We start from the raw sequence: 18,643 nt of genomic DNA, 5'->3' as shown, positions 1-18,643 counted from the left end.
AAGCATCTAGTTCTTCTATATTTGGGTAGAAATATTCAGGGAATAATAGCGGCTTCCTACTGAGCATTCATCTTGATTTGTTTAAAATCTGTTCCATGTAAGAGAATCTTGTATTTCTTGGTGGTGTATAATCGTGCTGTTTCAGCTTTAATTGATGCTAAAGCTGGTAAAGTTGTAGATATTATGATTGTTATTGGGATGTATACTGATGGTTATCCAAAGAATAGAAATTCGGTTTAGTCTTTTTAAGTCTGCCATTTTACAGAAGAGAACTTTAAATGCATATCAATATAATAAATTGTCATAATGAGAGTATTAGTGAGCCCAACATGAATATCTTAGCTAAAACAGTCTACAACCACTTGAGTAATGGGGTGTCTTAGATGGAAGGTCACCCTCTGTTTATTATTAGCTAAATCATTTTAATTTCTCCAGTTTCAGTTCTTCACCTGGAAACTATGACTTATAACTATAATTTGTAAGGCTATTTTTAGAATTAAATGAAATCACTGGTAAAATACTGATAATCTGCCTACAACATTGTGGGTATGTTAATTACTTTCCTCGTTGTGTTAAAAAAAAAATACCTGATAAAATCAGCTTAAGAAAGGAAGGCATGTCTCTAGAAGTATGAGGTGGCTGGTCATATTTTATCCACAGCCAAGAAGCAAAGAGAGAGATGAATCATTTCTGTTTCTTCAGCTTGAGACCTCAGCTATGAATGGTGCTGTTAACACTTTGGGCTATCTTCCATCCTCAGTTAATCCCTTTGAACACCAGTCATAGAGACACCTAGAGACTCATCTCCATGAGTAAATCCAATTAAGGTGACAGTGCAGATTACTAGTGAAAACTGGTTGGTTTCACAGGTCATAATATAAAGAGCATGGCTTCACTGTGTCCAGTCATTTTCTACACACACATTGTGCAGTCCAGTCATGCATGCCTTTATGTTCTCATCCTCCCACCAATGACTGTAGTTTGAAGGCTGAAGATGGTTTTCACATTCTTTTATTTTAGGCATATTTTAATACAAGCTGAAATTCTTAACAGTACTATATAAAGGAACTGGGAATATTTATTAATTATTATCAATTGATAGGAAAATAAGACTTAGCATACTACAAAAATTATAAAACACTGACTAAAGAAATTTAAGAGGACCCTCCAAGAATGGAAAGATTCCCTTCTTAAATATTTCCATAGTCAATGTTGTTAAAATGTCGTTACTACTTAATATAGTTTGAAATATTCCGAGTACATTATCTATTAAAATACCAATATTGATGATCATAGAGTGGGGAAAACAAAATCATAATAGTTGTGAACATCTGACACGAGGTTAACATCCAGAATATATATATATATATATATATATATATATATATATATGATCTCCAAAAGTATAATTGATAAAATACCCAGTTAAATAATAGGCAATATATAAATAGACAAATTGCCCAATGAAGACATTGAGATGGCCAGCAGATATTCAAAGTGATGGCACTCCTGTAATCTGAGAACTCTAGAGTAAAATCAGGGCACTCACCAATCTGAGAGTACCTTGACTGTATAGCATGAGGTTAGCCATGGGTGCATAATTTGACTCCCCCTCTCCAAATAGAACACAAATGACAAAAACAATAAACAAATGGATAAAGTCTATAGGAAAAAAACATACAATATCATTAATCACCAGGAAATGTAGATCTAATATAGGTATCACCTCACCCTGTTAAGATTAACAGTTAACAGAAAAGTAAAGATAATTTATACTGAGAAGAAGCAGAGGAAAAGATCTGGTTGGCTGGAACATAAACTAGCATAGTGTTTAAGGGGGGAAATATCGAAAAGTTGAAAATAAAGCTAATATTTATATTTTTTCCTGGAATTTTAACCCTGATGATTTTTCAGCATGAAAATCAGTGTGTCAAAGATACGTACATTTGTACGTTTATTGAGACACTGTACAATACACTAGAAAAGAGAATCAGCCTAAATGCCCACGAAGTGATGAGTGGATAAAGTAAATATGGCATATACACAGAATAGATGTTTAAAAAGTTGGGTAACATGTAATTTATGACAATGTAGCTGGAACTGGAGATCATTATTTTAAGTGAAATAAGCTAGGCACAGAAGGGCAAGTATCTCATTTCAACAATTGATATCTCAAGTGGCTAATCTCATGGAAATTGAAGGTAGATTATTGGGTAGCAAAGTTTGAGAGTTTTTACCATAGACAAATGGTGTTGGCCCAGGTGGCTACTTTTTAACCTGGTTTAAATATTATACAATACTATTTATCTGTATCGAAACATCATACAGTATCCCTGTAATACATACATGCAGTTTTGTGTTTTATGTAATAATGTATGGCAATGATATAATTAATTATATATACGGGTATACATCCCTGCAGTACAGCAATATGTTTTTATAAATGTACCATTTATAAAGGAATTCATTATTTGTGAACATCACAAAGAGGAGTTACAGAAACCAAGACAGTGACATCACTGAACTTATATAATCTAATGGGGCTGCCATTGTGCTGCACCACTGATGGAACTGTCCTATTTGTTCTGTTTGTTGTGTTCTAGCAGAGGTTTATCCTTCCAGACATTCTCAGGAGACTAGTCTATTTCCTTAGCCTTCATCTTTTGCTCCTTTAATCAGATCAGTCCTAAATTTTGAAAATAAATCTAACCAAGTCTTTTTCTACTCCCAGGACGTTATTGAATTAGCAGGTGAAAGTGGGATTTGTACCATTTTACAGATCTGTGTTGTCTGGAAGTAATGACTTCCAGGCTCACCTGGACATCATAACTGCTTAGTCATGTCTCAACTTTTGTTTTTCATAATGAGAATAAAATTGTGAAAAAGGGGGAAGTGAGAGGGTAAAGTGCTACATAGTGAAATGCACTGCGGTTAAACAGATGCGCTTGGGAAGAGTAGTCATATTATTGGGCCCCAATAATATTTCAGCACATCTGAACATAATGTAGAGTATTCAATGAAATGCCTATTCAATAATTAGAAAGAATGTGCAGTCTGGGCTTTGGGTGCAATGCATGATTAGCATGTGTGCCAGCTTGTATTTAATCCTTACCACAGAAAGCAAGGACGTAGGCAGAGAAAATAATTGGAGTTGGAATGGAGAATAGAGAGAAGAAAGATGACAAGAGAGAAGGAAGATGGAGACAGAGAACAGAAGTGTGAGCAGTACATTTTACTCTATGGTTGAAGCCAAAAGTCAAACTAAGATAAGGAAGCCAGTCCCCAAATCTGATAGAGCATATAATTTCATTTTGTTTCAGGACCCAGAGTTATATTATTTTCCTGTTCCAAGTACTTGTCTAAGTGTTATAGGCATCCAAGACTTGAGTTATTATTTCAATCCACAACTGTTTATTATTCATTTCATGCAAATAACATCTTCATTATTTCAGGACACTTGCCTTTATTATTATCTCCTTCCTTTTCTTTCCCACCCATGAGAGGCTTTATCTATTCTACTTCAGACAGCTCTCTTTTAAAACTTGACCTCTAGTCTACATCCCCATTGCCTTAACTCAGTCCTCTTCATTTTGCTTCCATATAAATCACAAAGCTAATAAGTTCATCTCCTGATTTGAGAGCCCCTATTGTCTCTGTTGAATCCAAGTTCTAGTAACAGGTTCTTTAATAAACATCCTAAGGCCTTTAAGCACTGCTACCCAATCCCATGTCACAGGTCAGTTTTTGCCTTCTTGAGGCTGCCTTGCAGTGATCATACCTGAATTTCTCAAGGTAAAAGTGTTCTTTGTCCCCATGCATTCACTTGTGCCAGCTCTTTGGCTTGTAATGCCCTCTCTGTTTTGTCCAGCAGATTCTATTTATTATTTAAGTTTCTGTTTAAAAGTCATCTATTCATTCTTTAGTCATTTATTTATTGTCTTCTTTGTAACAGTTACTGTGCTTGGTAATGAGATAGACAAAACCCCTTCTCCACACTGAACTTACAGAACAGATCATCATTGAAGAGCTAATGAAACTCTCAATCTTCCTAGGCAAGGTTAATTAGTATTTTGATCCTAGCTGTAGTAGTAACCAACAAGATAGTGTGGAACAAATGCCATGTTGTGAAAACTCCATTGCTTTAGAAGTCAGTGATGATTTCTTCACCTTCAAAATAATGAGAGTAGTATTTAATCATACAGGTCATGGAGTCTTGATCATAAGGTGTTTTTCTGATTTGCAGAAAGCAATAAATGTGTCTATTTAATGCATTGTTATACTTAGTTACGTTTCAACAATAATTTTGATGGCATCCTTTAAGTTTTATTTACATTGTGTCAGAGATTTAGTTGATGGTATAATTATCTCTTATTTTTGATTTGCTTATACTTCCTAAGAGAAAGGCTAAGTAAATCAGGAAGTGATGAGCAGGTTTGTAGCAACCAGGGAATGCCTCCTAGAGGGTTTCTTCAGTAAGTGGTTTGTCTGCATTACTTTTTATGAAATAGTAATTATAATTGAAGATGAATATCTAAGGGATTTTAAAAGTAAATAGCTATTCTGAAAACATAAAACTCAGGACTGTAACAATTATCATACTATATAATTCAGTACAATACAAATACTCTAATGTCTCTAGTTTGTGTAAAATTTACGTGTCAAGCCTCAGGACAGCAAGAATATTCCTTTAGAAAATCTTCTGGGAATCCCACAGTTGGAGGTTCTGGTTTTAGCTTTGTTCCTTGTCCGTTTTATTAAGACTACACAGTACATAGGTCACCTTGCTTGACTCACAGTGGATTCTTACTAAGCAGAGGTTTCCACTAATGTTTTTCTATCTGCATGAAGGCACCATAGATTTCACTTTGTGAGAGAACACATTCACTCACATTGTATGGTACCATATATCCTACCTGCACATTATTCCTCTGAGATTGATACACAGTGAAGCCCTTAGGGAAAGTGGGCTCTTCCACCTTCCAGCTGGCAGTGCACTGCAAATGTTTACTGCTTTCAAGGATTATCATTTATTTAAGTTGTAGCTAATGCCTACCATGAATTTTTTAAATCTAAAAATATGGAAATAGAAGCTTTCCAGATACAGGAATTTTAAAATACTTGGTTATATAAATTGAATACAAAATACGATGTGCTAAAATTCTCCTGGGTGCAGAGCTCTGCCCTGGCTGGAAGAATTTACCACTGACTTCTGTTAAAGCTATCAGGATTTATCAGGTGTTGTCACAGCAAAGTAGGGAAGGTGGAAACAGAAACGTTTTCTAAAAGTGTTGTGTTGTGAGAGCTTTTCTTTTTAAAACTAACATTCTTTTATTGACATAGATTCGTTTCATTATAATGACACTAAAAACCAGTAGATGATAGTCACACATGTTCCACTCATTTAACAATAGATGTTATCTCATTTCCATTATAGTATTTAAGGTACCTAATCCCAACCACTGATTTCAGTAATTAATGCCCACTGCAAACTATTATACTCTAGTAAACCAACATCCAGGAAACAATCTGTATTAATAATTCATCATAAGCTTAGTGAGCTTATTCAGACAGATTTAAATATTCCTTATACATGATTAATTTTTTAAAGCGTTGAGTTATTTTGATTTTAGACCTCTTCCTGATGACTACTTTTTACTATAGCAAACAACTGTCAGTGTTACTGGGTTTAAACCCAGCAGGGGAAAAGAAAGGAATCTGAGCTTCGTATGTGAAGGGACGAGGTCGGCTGTCCTGAGGACCCTGGCTTGGTCTGTGTGTCGTGGACTAGCTCAGAAGGACCATTGCATCCCCCACAGCACACCATCAACACAAATTTTGCTCCAAACAGTGCTCTCTGGAATTGTGCTGCTCGCTAGTTGTATCAAAGAGTCTCTGCATTCTTACACATAATTTTGTGAATTTTTATTTATTTTCACAGTTGTATTCTCCATGGAGGCAGGAGAGCTCTCCTTGAAAACATCTTAATAACTTTTTTGCTTCAAAGGTTGTCTCAAAGTGAATATTTAATAATTATTATTAGAAAATATTTTATCCTGTGTTATATTACCCATCTATTTACAGTATATTAGTTACCTGGTTGGCTTCCTTCCCATAGTTTCTCTAAGGAGAACTGAACTTTAAATCTCATGTAATTTGCCTGTAAAAATAGTAATTGAATTCCTTCATATTGCACCCAACAGTTAGTGAATGAATGAATATAAATTCAACCTTACTGTGTTTTGTTTTGTTCTGTCTAATACTTCATTTTTAGTTGGTACTCAGTTGGTTAGTTCTCACGTATGCATTACCTAATGAAGTCGCTGATCACCGTGAATAGGTCACTCACTCATGCCGAGTATACTCACTTCTCCGATTTCAGGAGTATCCACAATCCTGTTAGTATAGTACAGTGTCTATTCCATACAGTTAAGTTGAAAATAGCATTTTACATTCTTTTATGTAGATTGTCCTGGTGCAGTAAAGGTGATGTGTATATAATCACATATATGTAAAAGAGTCGTGTGTGTGTCTGTGTCTGTGTATGTGTGTGTGAGAGAAAAATAGGGAGAGAAAAATGGAGAAATATAGCTACAAAATTTATAAATAAATGAATTGAGCTCAAAATAATCATTCTTAATGAGATTACCCAGATCAGAAACCCAGATGTCCAATTTTTTTTTTAAGTCTCTGCATCTTAGATATGTGTGTTTCATTCAGAATACCCATAGAGGTCAAGAAATTAGTAAGCGGGCGTAGGGTGGGTATTTCAAGGGAGAAAAGATAAGCATCATTGAGTATAAGGAAACAGGATAAATGGAAACTGGGTTAGGAGAACAGGATAGAAGAGGGAATAAAGACATTTAGAAAAAGTCATATGGAAATTTAGTACTGTAGATGCCACCCACCTTGTTTTTCAGAAGGTATCTTACTGGTAGCTGAGGCTCTCTGATTAGGCTAGGCCCGCTGTGCCATTGAGCCCTAGCCATGTCTTTCCCCTGGTACTGCAAGTATACTTCACTACTCCTAGCCTTTTATATGGATGCTGGAGATTAGATTAATGACTTCATGCTTTCCGGGCAAGTACTTTACTCATTGAGCCAACTTCCCAGCCTTGATGAAGGGATTTTTTTTAAGGAATATTAGAAAAGCCTACTCTACCTACATGATAATTTCAGCATCCAGCTTTGATCAGGGCTATTGATACCTTTTGGAAACCAGATAGTCTCTGGTTTTAACGCTTATGTCTCACAAATCTGGTATATGGATATGTTTGCATGTGGGTGTGTATATGCACATGACTGTGCATGGGGCCAAAAAAACCACAATGCATGTCTTCTACTATTTCTTGAGACCTAGTTTTTGAGGTAGGATCTCTTGGTCTGTCTGGACCTCTCTGACTTGGCTAAACTCCCCTTTCAGAGATCTACCTTCAGCTTCCTGTCTCCACCTCCCTGAGCTGGGATTACAGGCAACATGTTTGGGGCTATGATTCTTATGTAGGTCCTGGGGATTCCAACTTGGGTTCTTATGCTTGTGAAGTAGTCACTTTATCCAGTAAGCCGTCTTCCCAGGGCCTGCATACAGTATCTTTACAGATTTTTACAGTATCTTTATGTCTTCTGAAGAAAGTATTAAATATTTCTAGGTGTTACCAAACACAGACTTAAACACTATCAGTTCAAATATCTTTGGAATCTTATTAGAAATAGGACTAGGTTCATTTCTATGTAAATAACTTTATGCTAGCAATTTCTGAAATATTTTTAAAAAGCGAGTTTTTTCCTTGAGAAAATTAAGCAGTGCCAGTTCCCACCAATGAGACCAACAGCTAGCTGCTCGGTTAGCCGCCTGCTCTGCACAGCTTCCTACTCCACATCACACGGAGCCTTGCTCTGGATGCAGACTCTGCCAAAGATGCCTTGGAGTTTCTGGCTTCCTGGGTAATCCCTTTTATTAATACAGGTTCTTTCCTCATACAGTATAATCTGAATAGATTTTATTCTTCCTCTACTCTTCCCAGTTCCTCCCTACATCCTCTCCTATCTGGATCTGCTCCCTTTGTCTCTCATTAGAGAAGAACAGGCTTCTAGGAGATGATAATCTAACCTAACCAAATAAAATATAGTAGGATAAAAGAGAAACTTTGATTTTTTAAAAAATTCTTTCCATGTATGTGCTCTGAAATGAGTAATACTAGCTTTATCTTCAGATTTTCTTAATCAAATCTTGTTAAGAAAATGACTTTTAGGTGATAAGGGCCCAGGAGGTTACAAATGTTAGCATTCTGATGTGCACAGATCCTTGTTACGATTACATCTGAGTGTTTTTAAAGTTTCAATAAAACGTATTTGAAGACACACATATATGTAGCTACCAAATTAAATTTATCCTTATAAACTTTTTTCTACGTGATTTAATTTTCCAGTTCCTAGAACATTGGTGGTTTTATTTTGTCAGCCCAAAATCATCAGTTTGGCTTTTTAAAAATTAGTGTTAGAGCCTATAAGTAACTATTTTCCTATTTCCCTTTTACTTTGGTTAATATTCACATTGAATATTCTTTGAGTTACAGGCCAATTTGTGAGTAATTTTTACTAATTTTTCAAATTTTTATACATAATAACATTGTGCAATTGCCTTAAAACACATTGGACTTGATTTCACTGTACGCATTATGGTAGAATCTTTTGTTGCCTAATTTAGTAATAGTTTTATCATAGTAAGTTAGCATCTCTTATAATTTTAATTGTTATCGAGAAGAATGACATCATTTAATTTGACAGACAATGTAGAAAGATGAACTAATGACAAATTAATAATTTACTACCTTTGCATAATACTGAAGCATAGGGTTTTAGAAGGATTGATGATAGAAAAGGTTAACAAATTTTAGCAGCTTTCATTAGCTTCACACCATCATATGTTTGTGGTACTGACTGAAATAGGCTTTATAGCAAATCTCAGTCTAGGGAACTAATTACTGGTGCCGATTGCTGGACTGATGAATAGGCCTTCATTGTATCATTCCCCTAAAGACAAGGAGCAGCCTGGGGTTCACTACTGCATCCTGGCTGATATTTGATAATAATTTTAACAGATAAATGTAGCAAGGCAGAATGATGAAGTACCTATCCCAGCTCTTTGACTATCAAAGCTATGCACACAACCATCTGCGTACTGCCTTTTTCCTTCTCAACTAAGGGGAATTTTATGTCATTAACTGGGTTCAAACAATTGTCTTGTGCTTGTGTACCTAGTTTGTATGTATTGTAAATTTATTTTGAAATTATATCATTGTATTAGTACCCAAACAATGAAGTAAAGAAGTAAATGAATTCTAGTTTTTCTTTTTAAGGACCACAGTATTCACACACTTTTGCATTTCATTCTGATAGCATTTCTCCTTCTCATGCATGATCAAAATCAACAAAGGAGATGTTTGATGTTCTTGCTTCCTCTATATTCTCTGAAAAGGTTATTGGATTCCTACTACTTTTAAAGTATTTTCTTTAAGTAATGTACTATTTGTTCTCTGTGCTTTTACAACTTAACTTTTAACCAATAATCAATACCAGTTACCAACTTCTTTTTATAGATGGTATCTTTAAAACATTAAAATGAGGTTGACTTTATTTGGGTATTTTGGGATTGTCAGCTGGTAAAGAGTATTAATTTGTCAAAGCTGACAGGTACAGTTTTATTAGCTCATGAAATACAAGTAAGATTTTTGTTTTTTATTAGTCATTCCTGCAGAAGTTTTAATTATGAATATGTTTTTATTTCATTTTTGAAACTCACAGGTTTTCATGCTGTACATCTTTAGTGAATAAATATATTCTCCAGCAAATTTTTTCTCTATGTAACAAAAATAAAGCTCTATACTAGTATTTTCTTTATAAAATATTTTTCAGCATGGTAGTATGTGGGTATTTAACAGCAGAGAAACTTGACATTTATGTGTTGCCATATAAAAGATCTATGTAATTGGGCAAATATCATAGAACTTGGATTTTAAAAAAATAAATTTCAAGAGTATGCTTTCAATATAGTAATTATTACACATCATATAGCATGTAGTTTTTAATTAAATAGAAAAACAGGCTACATAAAACAGAAATTCAATCTGATTTGCTTGAAAATAGATTGCTGTTTCACTCCACAAGAATGGTTTATTTAAAAACAGTAAATGGAAAAGAAATGCATTTTCTTGTGTTGTTCTAAGCCTCAGGGGCTAAATGTAATGAATATTTTAAGAGATTATTTTAATTAAATTCCTGCACATCTAAACAGAGTAATATTTTATTATCACATACATAACCATGTAACTGAGATATTCATTAAAGTTAACACTTTCTGGACCAAGAATTCATCGTATGATTTACTGACCTTGTGCAAAAAGGCACAAATTAGAAAGAAAAATGAAGGGGGACAGACTTTGATTAATATAGGTAATGCTATACCATATTTATAATAGCCTTTTCCTATTCTGGTTTATAAATGCAGCCACAGAGAAAGGTGCCCTGCTGAGGCTGAAATGAGGCTGAGATCAGAGCACATGCCACGAGAGTGTGGGGAAACTGATCACACTGTCAGCAATTCATTTCAAAATGATGTATTTAGTGCTCATTTCACCTTCCAAGAAAAGGGAAAGGAGTTCCTTAGACGAGAAGGTGATATTGTTATTTTCAAGGACATACCTAAGTTAAAGATTGCAGAAGCAGAGTGTGAGATGCAGGGAGAATTAAGAGGAAGGAGGGGGGAAGGCAGAGCAAACAAGGAGCGCTCTATGCAGAGAGTCAGTGCTTCCACGCTGTTTGATAATTGCTAACATATGTGGCGTCTCTGTTTCATTGTAGTCGTCCTCGTGAGTTCTGGCGCCTTGACTACTGGGAAGATGACTTGAGGCGCCGGCGACGATTTGTGCGTAACCCTCTAGGATCGACACATCCTGAAGCGACACTAAAAACAGCCGTGGAACATGGTCAGTGTTTAAACCATTCGTTGCCAATAGCAGCAGGTTCAGTACTCGGTGGTGAAGAGTATAACTTCTTAAATACACATCAGAATGTTTAACAGCACATTTCCTGGTGTCTTACCCCACAAAGGGTTAGAGAGATACATTTTGCACAGGATCCCATGAAATGGTGTCAGGTAGATTTATTCGTTTTAGTACAAATACAAAACTTAGGAACATAAGCCCATTGTTTCAGAATTTGTCCTTTTAAGCAACGTATTCAGCTTTGAATAAATTACTCCTTCAAGCCTGACTTTAAATCCACGAGCATAAGAAACTCCGAATTTACAAACCAAATAGGTTTCTAGGGTCTATCTGGTATGTATAGCTCTCCTCCAGCCGTGGGTTGGTAATAAATGTCCAAGTGCCTTGGTACTTGCTGGACCTTGATTTGCAGTTGTGATTGATGGCTCATGGACAACAGAATAGACCTTTTCATATGTTCCTATTCTCTACCATCTTGTTTTCAGAGCTTAACAAAACATTTCCTCCTTTTGTTCTGATGCACATGATGGTGATTCAATTTAGGTAGAAGTCTGATAACTGAAACGGACAGCAAAAGGCCTCTAGCTTTTGAAAATACACCTTCTCTAACCAGAGAATGGCCCTTGCTATTCTATGAAATTCTAAAGGCCAGTTAAAATGTATTAATGGGGAAATGCCCCCTCTACATTAAAATTACTTTGTTTAAACAAAATCTATAGTTGTTAAGATAGACACATTCCTACCTCTCTTCAGGATATTAGTTTAACATGTAGTTTATGATGAAATGACAGTGAATACCACAAGTAAATGAATGCAAAATTATATTCAGTAGAGATAATAAGAATTTTCATTGATTTTTATTGTTTCTAACTGGTACAAAGAAATTATATCTGTTTATCTGGTCATGTTTCAATGCAGGTGATGATATTAAGAATTTAGATTAAAAATCTGTAGTCTTGGGTTTGGCCTCAGTCAGGCCATTTAACCTCTTGCACTCATCCTTAAAGAGCCGTTTCTGGAAGAAAATGTCCACAATATGTCATCAGATATAACACCAAATGTGACATCAGTCTGTTAAAATAAATGATCATACCGAGAATAGTCAATAACAAAGTGATCTAAAAGCAGTAATAGTCTTGGGGCCCTATGTCTTCAACTACAGGGGGTGGCAAGGGGAAATGATGAAGAAGTAATTAGGCTACTTCGCTGTGAGGTTCTATTCTTTCTGTGTGGTGGCACAGATTTCAGAGTTACATATTTCCTCTTATTTTTTAACTTCGGGGTTCTGTTTTGTTTTGTTTTGTTTTTTGGTTATGATATTTTTCATTAAGAAAGTTTGTTTGCAATTTTATCCTTTCAACCACACAGATATTATCAGGTGTGTTTAAAAATTAAAATTTAATAACATTTTTCTATTCTAAACTCATATTAATAGTAGGTTGTGAGTTCTGGTGTCCACGTTAACAAAAATTATATTGTTTCCTTTTTACATCAGGAAGGGTAGGATTCCTTTCGTAAAACTGCATTTTAGAAGCTGATATTTCTTTATTCAGCTTACCACCAGAGAAATTCTATTACCAGAGAAATGCCAGTAACTGAATTCAAAATGCAGTAGTATAGGTTAAATACAGAGTCATTTAAATACATTTTTATTTAAAAAGTACATTTTATCATTTTGAAGTATTATATAATTTTTATTGAATAAATTTTAATTATTGTTGAACTTCACCTTTTAAAATAAAATGCTAACTTTCTAAATTCTAAGCACCTGCAGTAATATTGATTAGTAATACTTAATAAGACTTTCAGACTGATTTAGGCACAGCTGTCATTATTCTTATAGATATTAAATATTAATACAATATTATTTATCTTTGTGAGTATTTGATATTTGATAGAATTAAGGTATTTTAAGCAATTCTCTTATTTACTAATATCTTATAAATTGTATAATGGTTAATCATAAAATGCATGAAGCATTTATTTTTAAAAAGTACCCAAATCTGTTCCTCAGAAGAAGTATTACAAGTAAGATATGGATTATGTTTAATAGAACTATATTTAATATTTATATGTTAAACACATATTTAGTACAATCTTCCTTTATAAAAATATGAAAGCTGTGCTTTATTCTTTGTATGTTTTTGTTATCTTTAGTGACAAAGCACATGAATTCATACAAATGTTACTATATTTGATGTCAGCCTAATTTATGCTAATATATTCTATAAGGAAAGAGCTTAATTTTTAACTTGATTTTCATGAAATCAAATAACTTATCAAAATGACATTCAATCTTGATCTTGTGTTAATTATGATATTTAGTTTTTGAATAATTCTCAAAACACAATGGAAGCTATCAAACATAAGACTCAAGTATGCAAAATAAAACATTCGTTCTGGTCAAAGAGCAATTAAAATTATAGTTAAACCTGGATACATACAGTAGAGTTCAGTATTGAATTTAGAAGTAGATATTTCTATGGCTGCTGTGCTAGTGTTATATTGCTTTATGACTTTTTTTTATAATTCATTTAACAAAAAGGCAAACATTTTAAAAATATAGACTCTTAGAACCTCTTGAGCTGTGTTATCATCGCTAGAGAAAGGCATCTGAATAGAAGTGCCATTGGATATTAGTGATGGATTTTGGTGGTGTGAACCATCTTTTTTGTAGATTGATTTGGTTTGAAGGAAAGCCTCTGGTGTAAAGGTGGCAGAGTAAATACCTGAAGAGTGATGTCCTCTGTTGGTGCGATCAATACCAGCCCCATGACTCTACTTCTGGCTACCTTCTAGTTAAAAACAAATTTTTTAATTCTGACAATTTAATTGCCCTTCCCAAGTTCACATTAACTTGCTTGGGGAAAAGAGCTTTAGGTAATTTTTCAAGCAGAGACCCTCCAAAGTGGTTATTTATAAAAGTCGTGTTATAATGGGAGGTTCTTTTAACTTTGCAGAAACTGTATCATGATTTAAAATTAAAGCAAATATTTTATCTTATGTTTAAATGTTATTTGTGGATAGTAACATCAGCAAGAAAAGATGGACCTTTGGTTCTTGACATTTTATTCTATTTCTAGCTTTAAAATGTATGAGAAATCTGTCATAATGGTTCCTCACATATTGCCAGTGCATGGAGTCCTGTGTGGTGCTTATTTATGGTCTGAGCATTTTATGTCTAGAAGGATTGTAAGGCTCAAGTCTTGTCTAACTTTTTCTTTAAAGATAAACTGAGTTAAGAAAGGGCTAATGTAATTCTTGGAGTATACAGGACTACAGCCTAGGTTAGTTGAAGACTGGTTGGATTTTCATGTTAGTATTCAGTGTCTTCAACTGCTTATTGTTAGATATAATGGAAAATTTTTTCCTTAAAGCAATGATAAATATGTTAAATAGTTAAACATGATAAATAGTAAGAAAATATTCTTTAATTCAACTGTATTACAGCAGAATCCAATTTAATTTCTATTTTGTAAAGAGTGTGCATGATGATGGAAATATTTGAGGAACGCTTAACATAGCTTTAAGAATATTCTGTTATTGTATAAAGTGATACTAATAATTTGGATTCCTAAGAATGTCACATCATGCAAAGATCCTAAGTGAGATTTTTTTTTTGTAATTTCAGCAATATTATTCACTATTGTTTATAGGATCAGTGAGTACTAAATTCTCTATCTAAAACTTTCACAGAATCCAACATCGTTAGGATATGTGCTTGGCTTATTTTTTAAAAAATTATCCTTTGTACTTCAGGCAGTTTTTCTGGAGTGTATTTTATTGGCTGGAAACCCTAAGGAGATTAACTATAGAGGAGGTCTAATTAGATCAAGATAATAGTTGACTGAGATACTCTGTGTGTCACTGTTCTGAATATAGTTACACTGTTTGCTTTACAACACATTGCAAGGCTACCTATATTATATTACGTATGTCTGATGTCATACCTATAGCTCAATTGCAATTTCATTTTCTGAAACAAAGTAGCTCTTTCTTAACACATGAACATCTTTCTCTGTCATGCTAGAGACTCCTATTGCCTGCTTAGTGGGTCTTTAAGAGGGGATAGGTTGTAGGTAAATATTTTCCTGTGTTCATTGTTATTATATTTCAGTTTTACTTACCTGCTCTGTGTTGTACAGATAAGTCACTTCATGTACATATCTTAAGAACCTGAATTTTATATTTTGAGGACAAGCTTCTCTTTTAGGCTTTGCTTAGCTTCAGTGAAGTAAAGATTTGTTAATGATACCACCTTGAATAAGCTTCTTTAATTCTGTATAACAATGTGATTAATTATTAAGTTAGTATAAATATTAAAATATGGCATTAGATAAATGTATCAGTTAAATTATTAAAATATGAACAATGGTCATGTTCTTTAACAACTTTTAATAGCAAAATTATGAGTTTAAATTTGAACTAAAAGTGTCTTCTTAACTTCATTCAATTAGGCTTTTAGACTTCAGAATATTCGATACTTATTTATAATTGTTGATTTCCCAAAAAATGAAAGGTAAAATGACTTCTTTCCCTAGAACATATAAACATGATAATTATCTTTTATTTTATGCTTGGGAAAGTTTTGTTCTAATTTTGAAGGGAAAAAAAAGTTCTTTAGCAGAAAGCTATTAGAGCACTGAGAATTGAGCACCAGCGCATGTGGTGTGTATTAGAGAACTGTTGGTAATTTTACTGCTGCTAGCTTAAAATCCTCAAGGGGGAGTTAATTACAGGAAAGCCATTCCAAATATCAGTGAGCTGCATATTTTCTATGACAAGAGGTTTTTCAGTTGAGATTGAACAATTCCAGAATCTGAGCCTGTAAAAATAAGTAAATAAATAAATTAAAGTGGGTGTTTGTATGCATTTAGTACAGTTTAGTACAGAATTTTTTTCATGAAACTATTTAATTCAAAAGGTACCTTGTTTTACTATGAGTCAGCGTGATGAGAACATATTTAAAACTTTCAAATCCCAGTTGGGAGGTATAACACATTATATTTTTAGTAGCCATTTAAAATGAATGAATTTATTTACTGGGCTATTTTAAACCATTGCACATTGCTACCAAGAACTGTTTTGTTTTTTTTTTTTAATGTTTGCAGATTAAACAGTTTTCTTTTTCAAATAAACTTGGTGTGCCTTGGGATCTGTGTGGCAGTGACCCTATAGAAAGTAATGATTGATGCTTTGTCTCATGTACTTGATATCAGAAAATTTAAGTTATTTTACTTGTTATAATTCTTCATTTAAATTCACTATAAGAAGCAAAGAATTAAGTAATTCTTTAATTCAGTAATATTTATATTTGCACGGTAGTTTTCCTTTTCTGTTGCTCTCTTCTGTCTAAGAGCTGGTGCACGATAGGCGGGCTTGACCTCAAACTCTGGTACCACCATACCAGGTTCTGCATCTTGAGTGTAGTTACCATGGGTCTTTTTACCTTAGGCAAATGATATAAACTCTCTGAATCTGCTTTCTTACCTGAAATTGAGGGATTACCAGGTTTCTAAGAATTAAAGAAGTTAAATATGTAAAATAATTTGAACACTCTGTGGCATATGGTAAGTGCTTATGTAATATCCTTATTAGTAGTATTTTTGCTTTGAAGGGAGTTATAAATCTATGAAAATCAAGAGGATGTAATGCACCAATTCACTAATAAAACCTAACAGGTGAATGAAAATGTCTTACAACTTAATGTGTTGAGAAATCTCAGCTTATAGTTCCTTTTGGATTTCCCAGTGGTCAGGTTTTTTTTGTTTGTTTACTTATTTAGTCAAGTTGATTATGTTTGAAAGATTTTGTTTTTATTAAGACAATTTATTTTAGTGTAGGGAATCTATATGTACTTAATTTAAACAAAGATAAAGAACCATAATGTTGTCTTTCCAAAAAGGTAATAATTAATTAGTACATTTCCTTTAGATTTTGAAAATATAAAGTAATTTTAATGTTAAGTACTAAACATTTAATATTAAAATTTCCAAACATTTACAGTTTCTATATTTGTGCACTTACTATGTTCTATTATAGAGTGAAAAAAGAGTTTTAGTTACCTGTAGAATGCACTAAAAGCTAAATACAAAACATTTCTTCCCATGACTTCCTTCTTTAAAACCCCAAAATTCTATTTAGTGCCATAAATACTGCATGTTAATCGTATGCACGATTAAACCACAAGAAATAGTAAATAAACCTTTTACCATAACCATGATCCATAGCCATAACCAAAGATACTTTGATCTGCTGAGATAACTAGGTAACAACACACAGGAGCACTTTGTTAGCATCAGTTCTGTAGGTAAACAGCCACTGTATGCAAGTGCCTCTCAACCTTCCTAATTATGCGACCCTTTAATACAGTTCCCCATGTTGTGATCACAACCACAAAATTATTTTGTTGCTACTTCCTAACTGTAATTTTGATACCCTTATGTATCGTAATATAAATGTCTGATATGCGACTCCCAGGGGTTGCAAACCGCTGCTCTAAATTCAGGCTTTATTCTTTTTTGGGTTTGAACCTTAATTCTGGGCAGAAACTGTTGTGGGACAAAAAACTTAACCATTGGATTTCCACATCAATAGCTCCCGCCTGGGTGGATCAGGTGCTTCACCTCCCGGGGTATTTCTTGCTGGAAACCGCTTCCTGAACTTTCCCTTCTGTAGCACCATTCAAAGAAATTGAAGGTTAGGAAAGAAACACCACTTCTTGAGCTTTTCTAACAAGCCCTAGCTGCTTGTCTTCTTTTCCCTGAGAAAACTGCACGCCCGAAGCACCAGAGTGGCGCTGGAGAGCAAGTTGGGGTTTTGGCGCTCGCCTTCCAGCTGCAAGCTGGCTCTTTTCTTTGGTTCCATTGCCCCTCCTTCCCTGGCCTTGTTGCCTAGCCCTGAGGCCACTGGAGGCTCTTTGCCCAGAAGCCTCTCAGCCTACTGTTCTGTTATGATTGCCCCCGGGGTGTCTTAGCCCTTTAGTTTAAACAGCAGAGGAGGGAGTGAGGAGCCTCTGCTTCCTTGCTTACAATGCCTCCCTCTCAATATTTGTGTTAGTGTTGCGGGTAGGGGAGGATGTGTGAAAATGTGGGAGAGGGCCCTGGGCAGGAGTGGGGAATGAAGAACAGAATGCTTCTGCTGGAACTTTTATTAGTATCCCATAGGGCTTTGGGGTTTGGGCCTTCATCCTCATTGGCTCGTGTTTGTCCCCAAGCTCTGACCACTCTTCTGGACACTCACCGACCCTTTCCAAATACACGCCAGTGTAATATATTCAGTGAAACGAATGGTTACTCATTATTTTTCCATGTTAAATAAGCATTGTTTCTTAGACTAGGTTCTGATTTTTTCCCACTAAGGAACAAATTGTGGGGGAGGGGCACTGCTTTGGAATCCTTTCCTGCCCTAACTATAAGTAAATAAATGGCTGGGTGAGCAGTGCAAGGGTCAGATTTAATGGGATTAGGGTGCTTGTTCAGGGTAACATTACACTAGCTTGGGGAATCGAGTTTGTCAGAAGGAGCGTGTGTGCCATCCCGGTCACTTTACCCACTGTGGGTGACTGTATAAAAGATTGGCCATCTCTGGCTACCTACCCTCTCTGCAGCCCTACCCCTCTGCCAGAGTGTTTCTCCAGGGCTG

The 18,643-nt window shown here is 34.6% G+C and overlaps 1 protein-coding gene across 1 annotated transcript in view; it reads left to right on the top strand.

Moving 5' to 3' along the window:
- Window positions 1-18,643, top strand: part of Lrba (LPS responsive beige-like anchor protein) — a 543,225-nt gene that overhangs the window by 284,773 nt on the left and 239,809 nt on the right. Inside the window, exon 38 of the mRNA XM_032898147.1 lies at window positions 10,857-10,981. Coding sequence (XP_032754038.1) covers window positions 10,857-10,981 — 125 coding nt within the window. The remainder of the gene's footprint in view (window positions 1-10,856; window positions 10,982-18,643) is intronic.

Source organism: Rattus rattus, chromosome 3, assembly GCF_011064425.1.
Source record: "Rattus rattus isolate New Zealand chromosome 3, Rrattus_CSIRO_v1, whole genome shotgun sequence".
NCBI lineage: Eukaryota > Metazoa > Chordata > Mammalia > Rodentia > Muridae > Rattus > Rattus rattus.
This window is presented reverse-complemented; position numbering and strand designations above follow the sequence as displayed.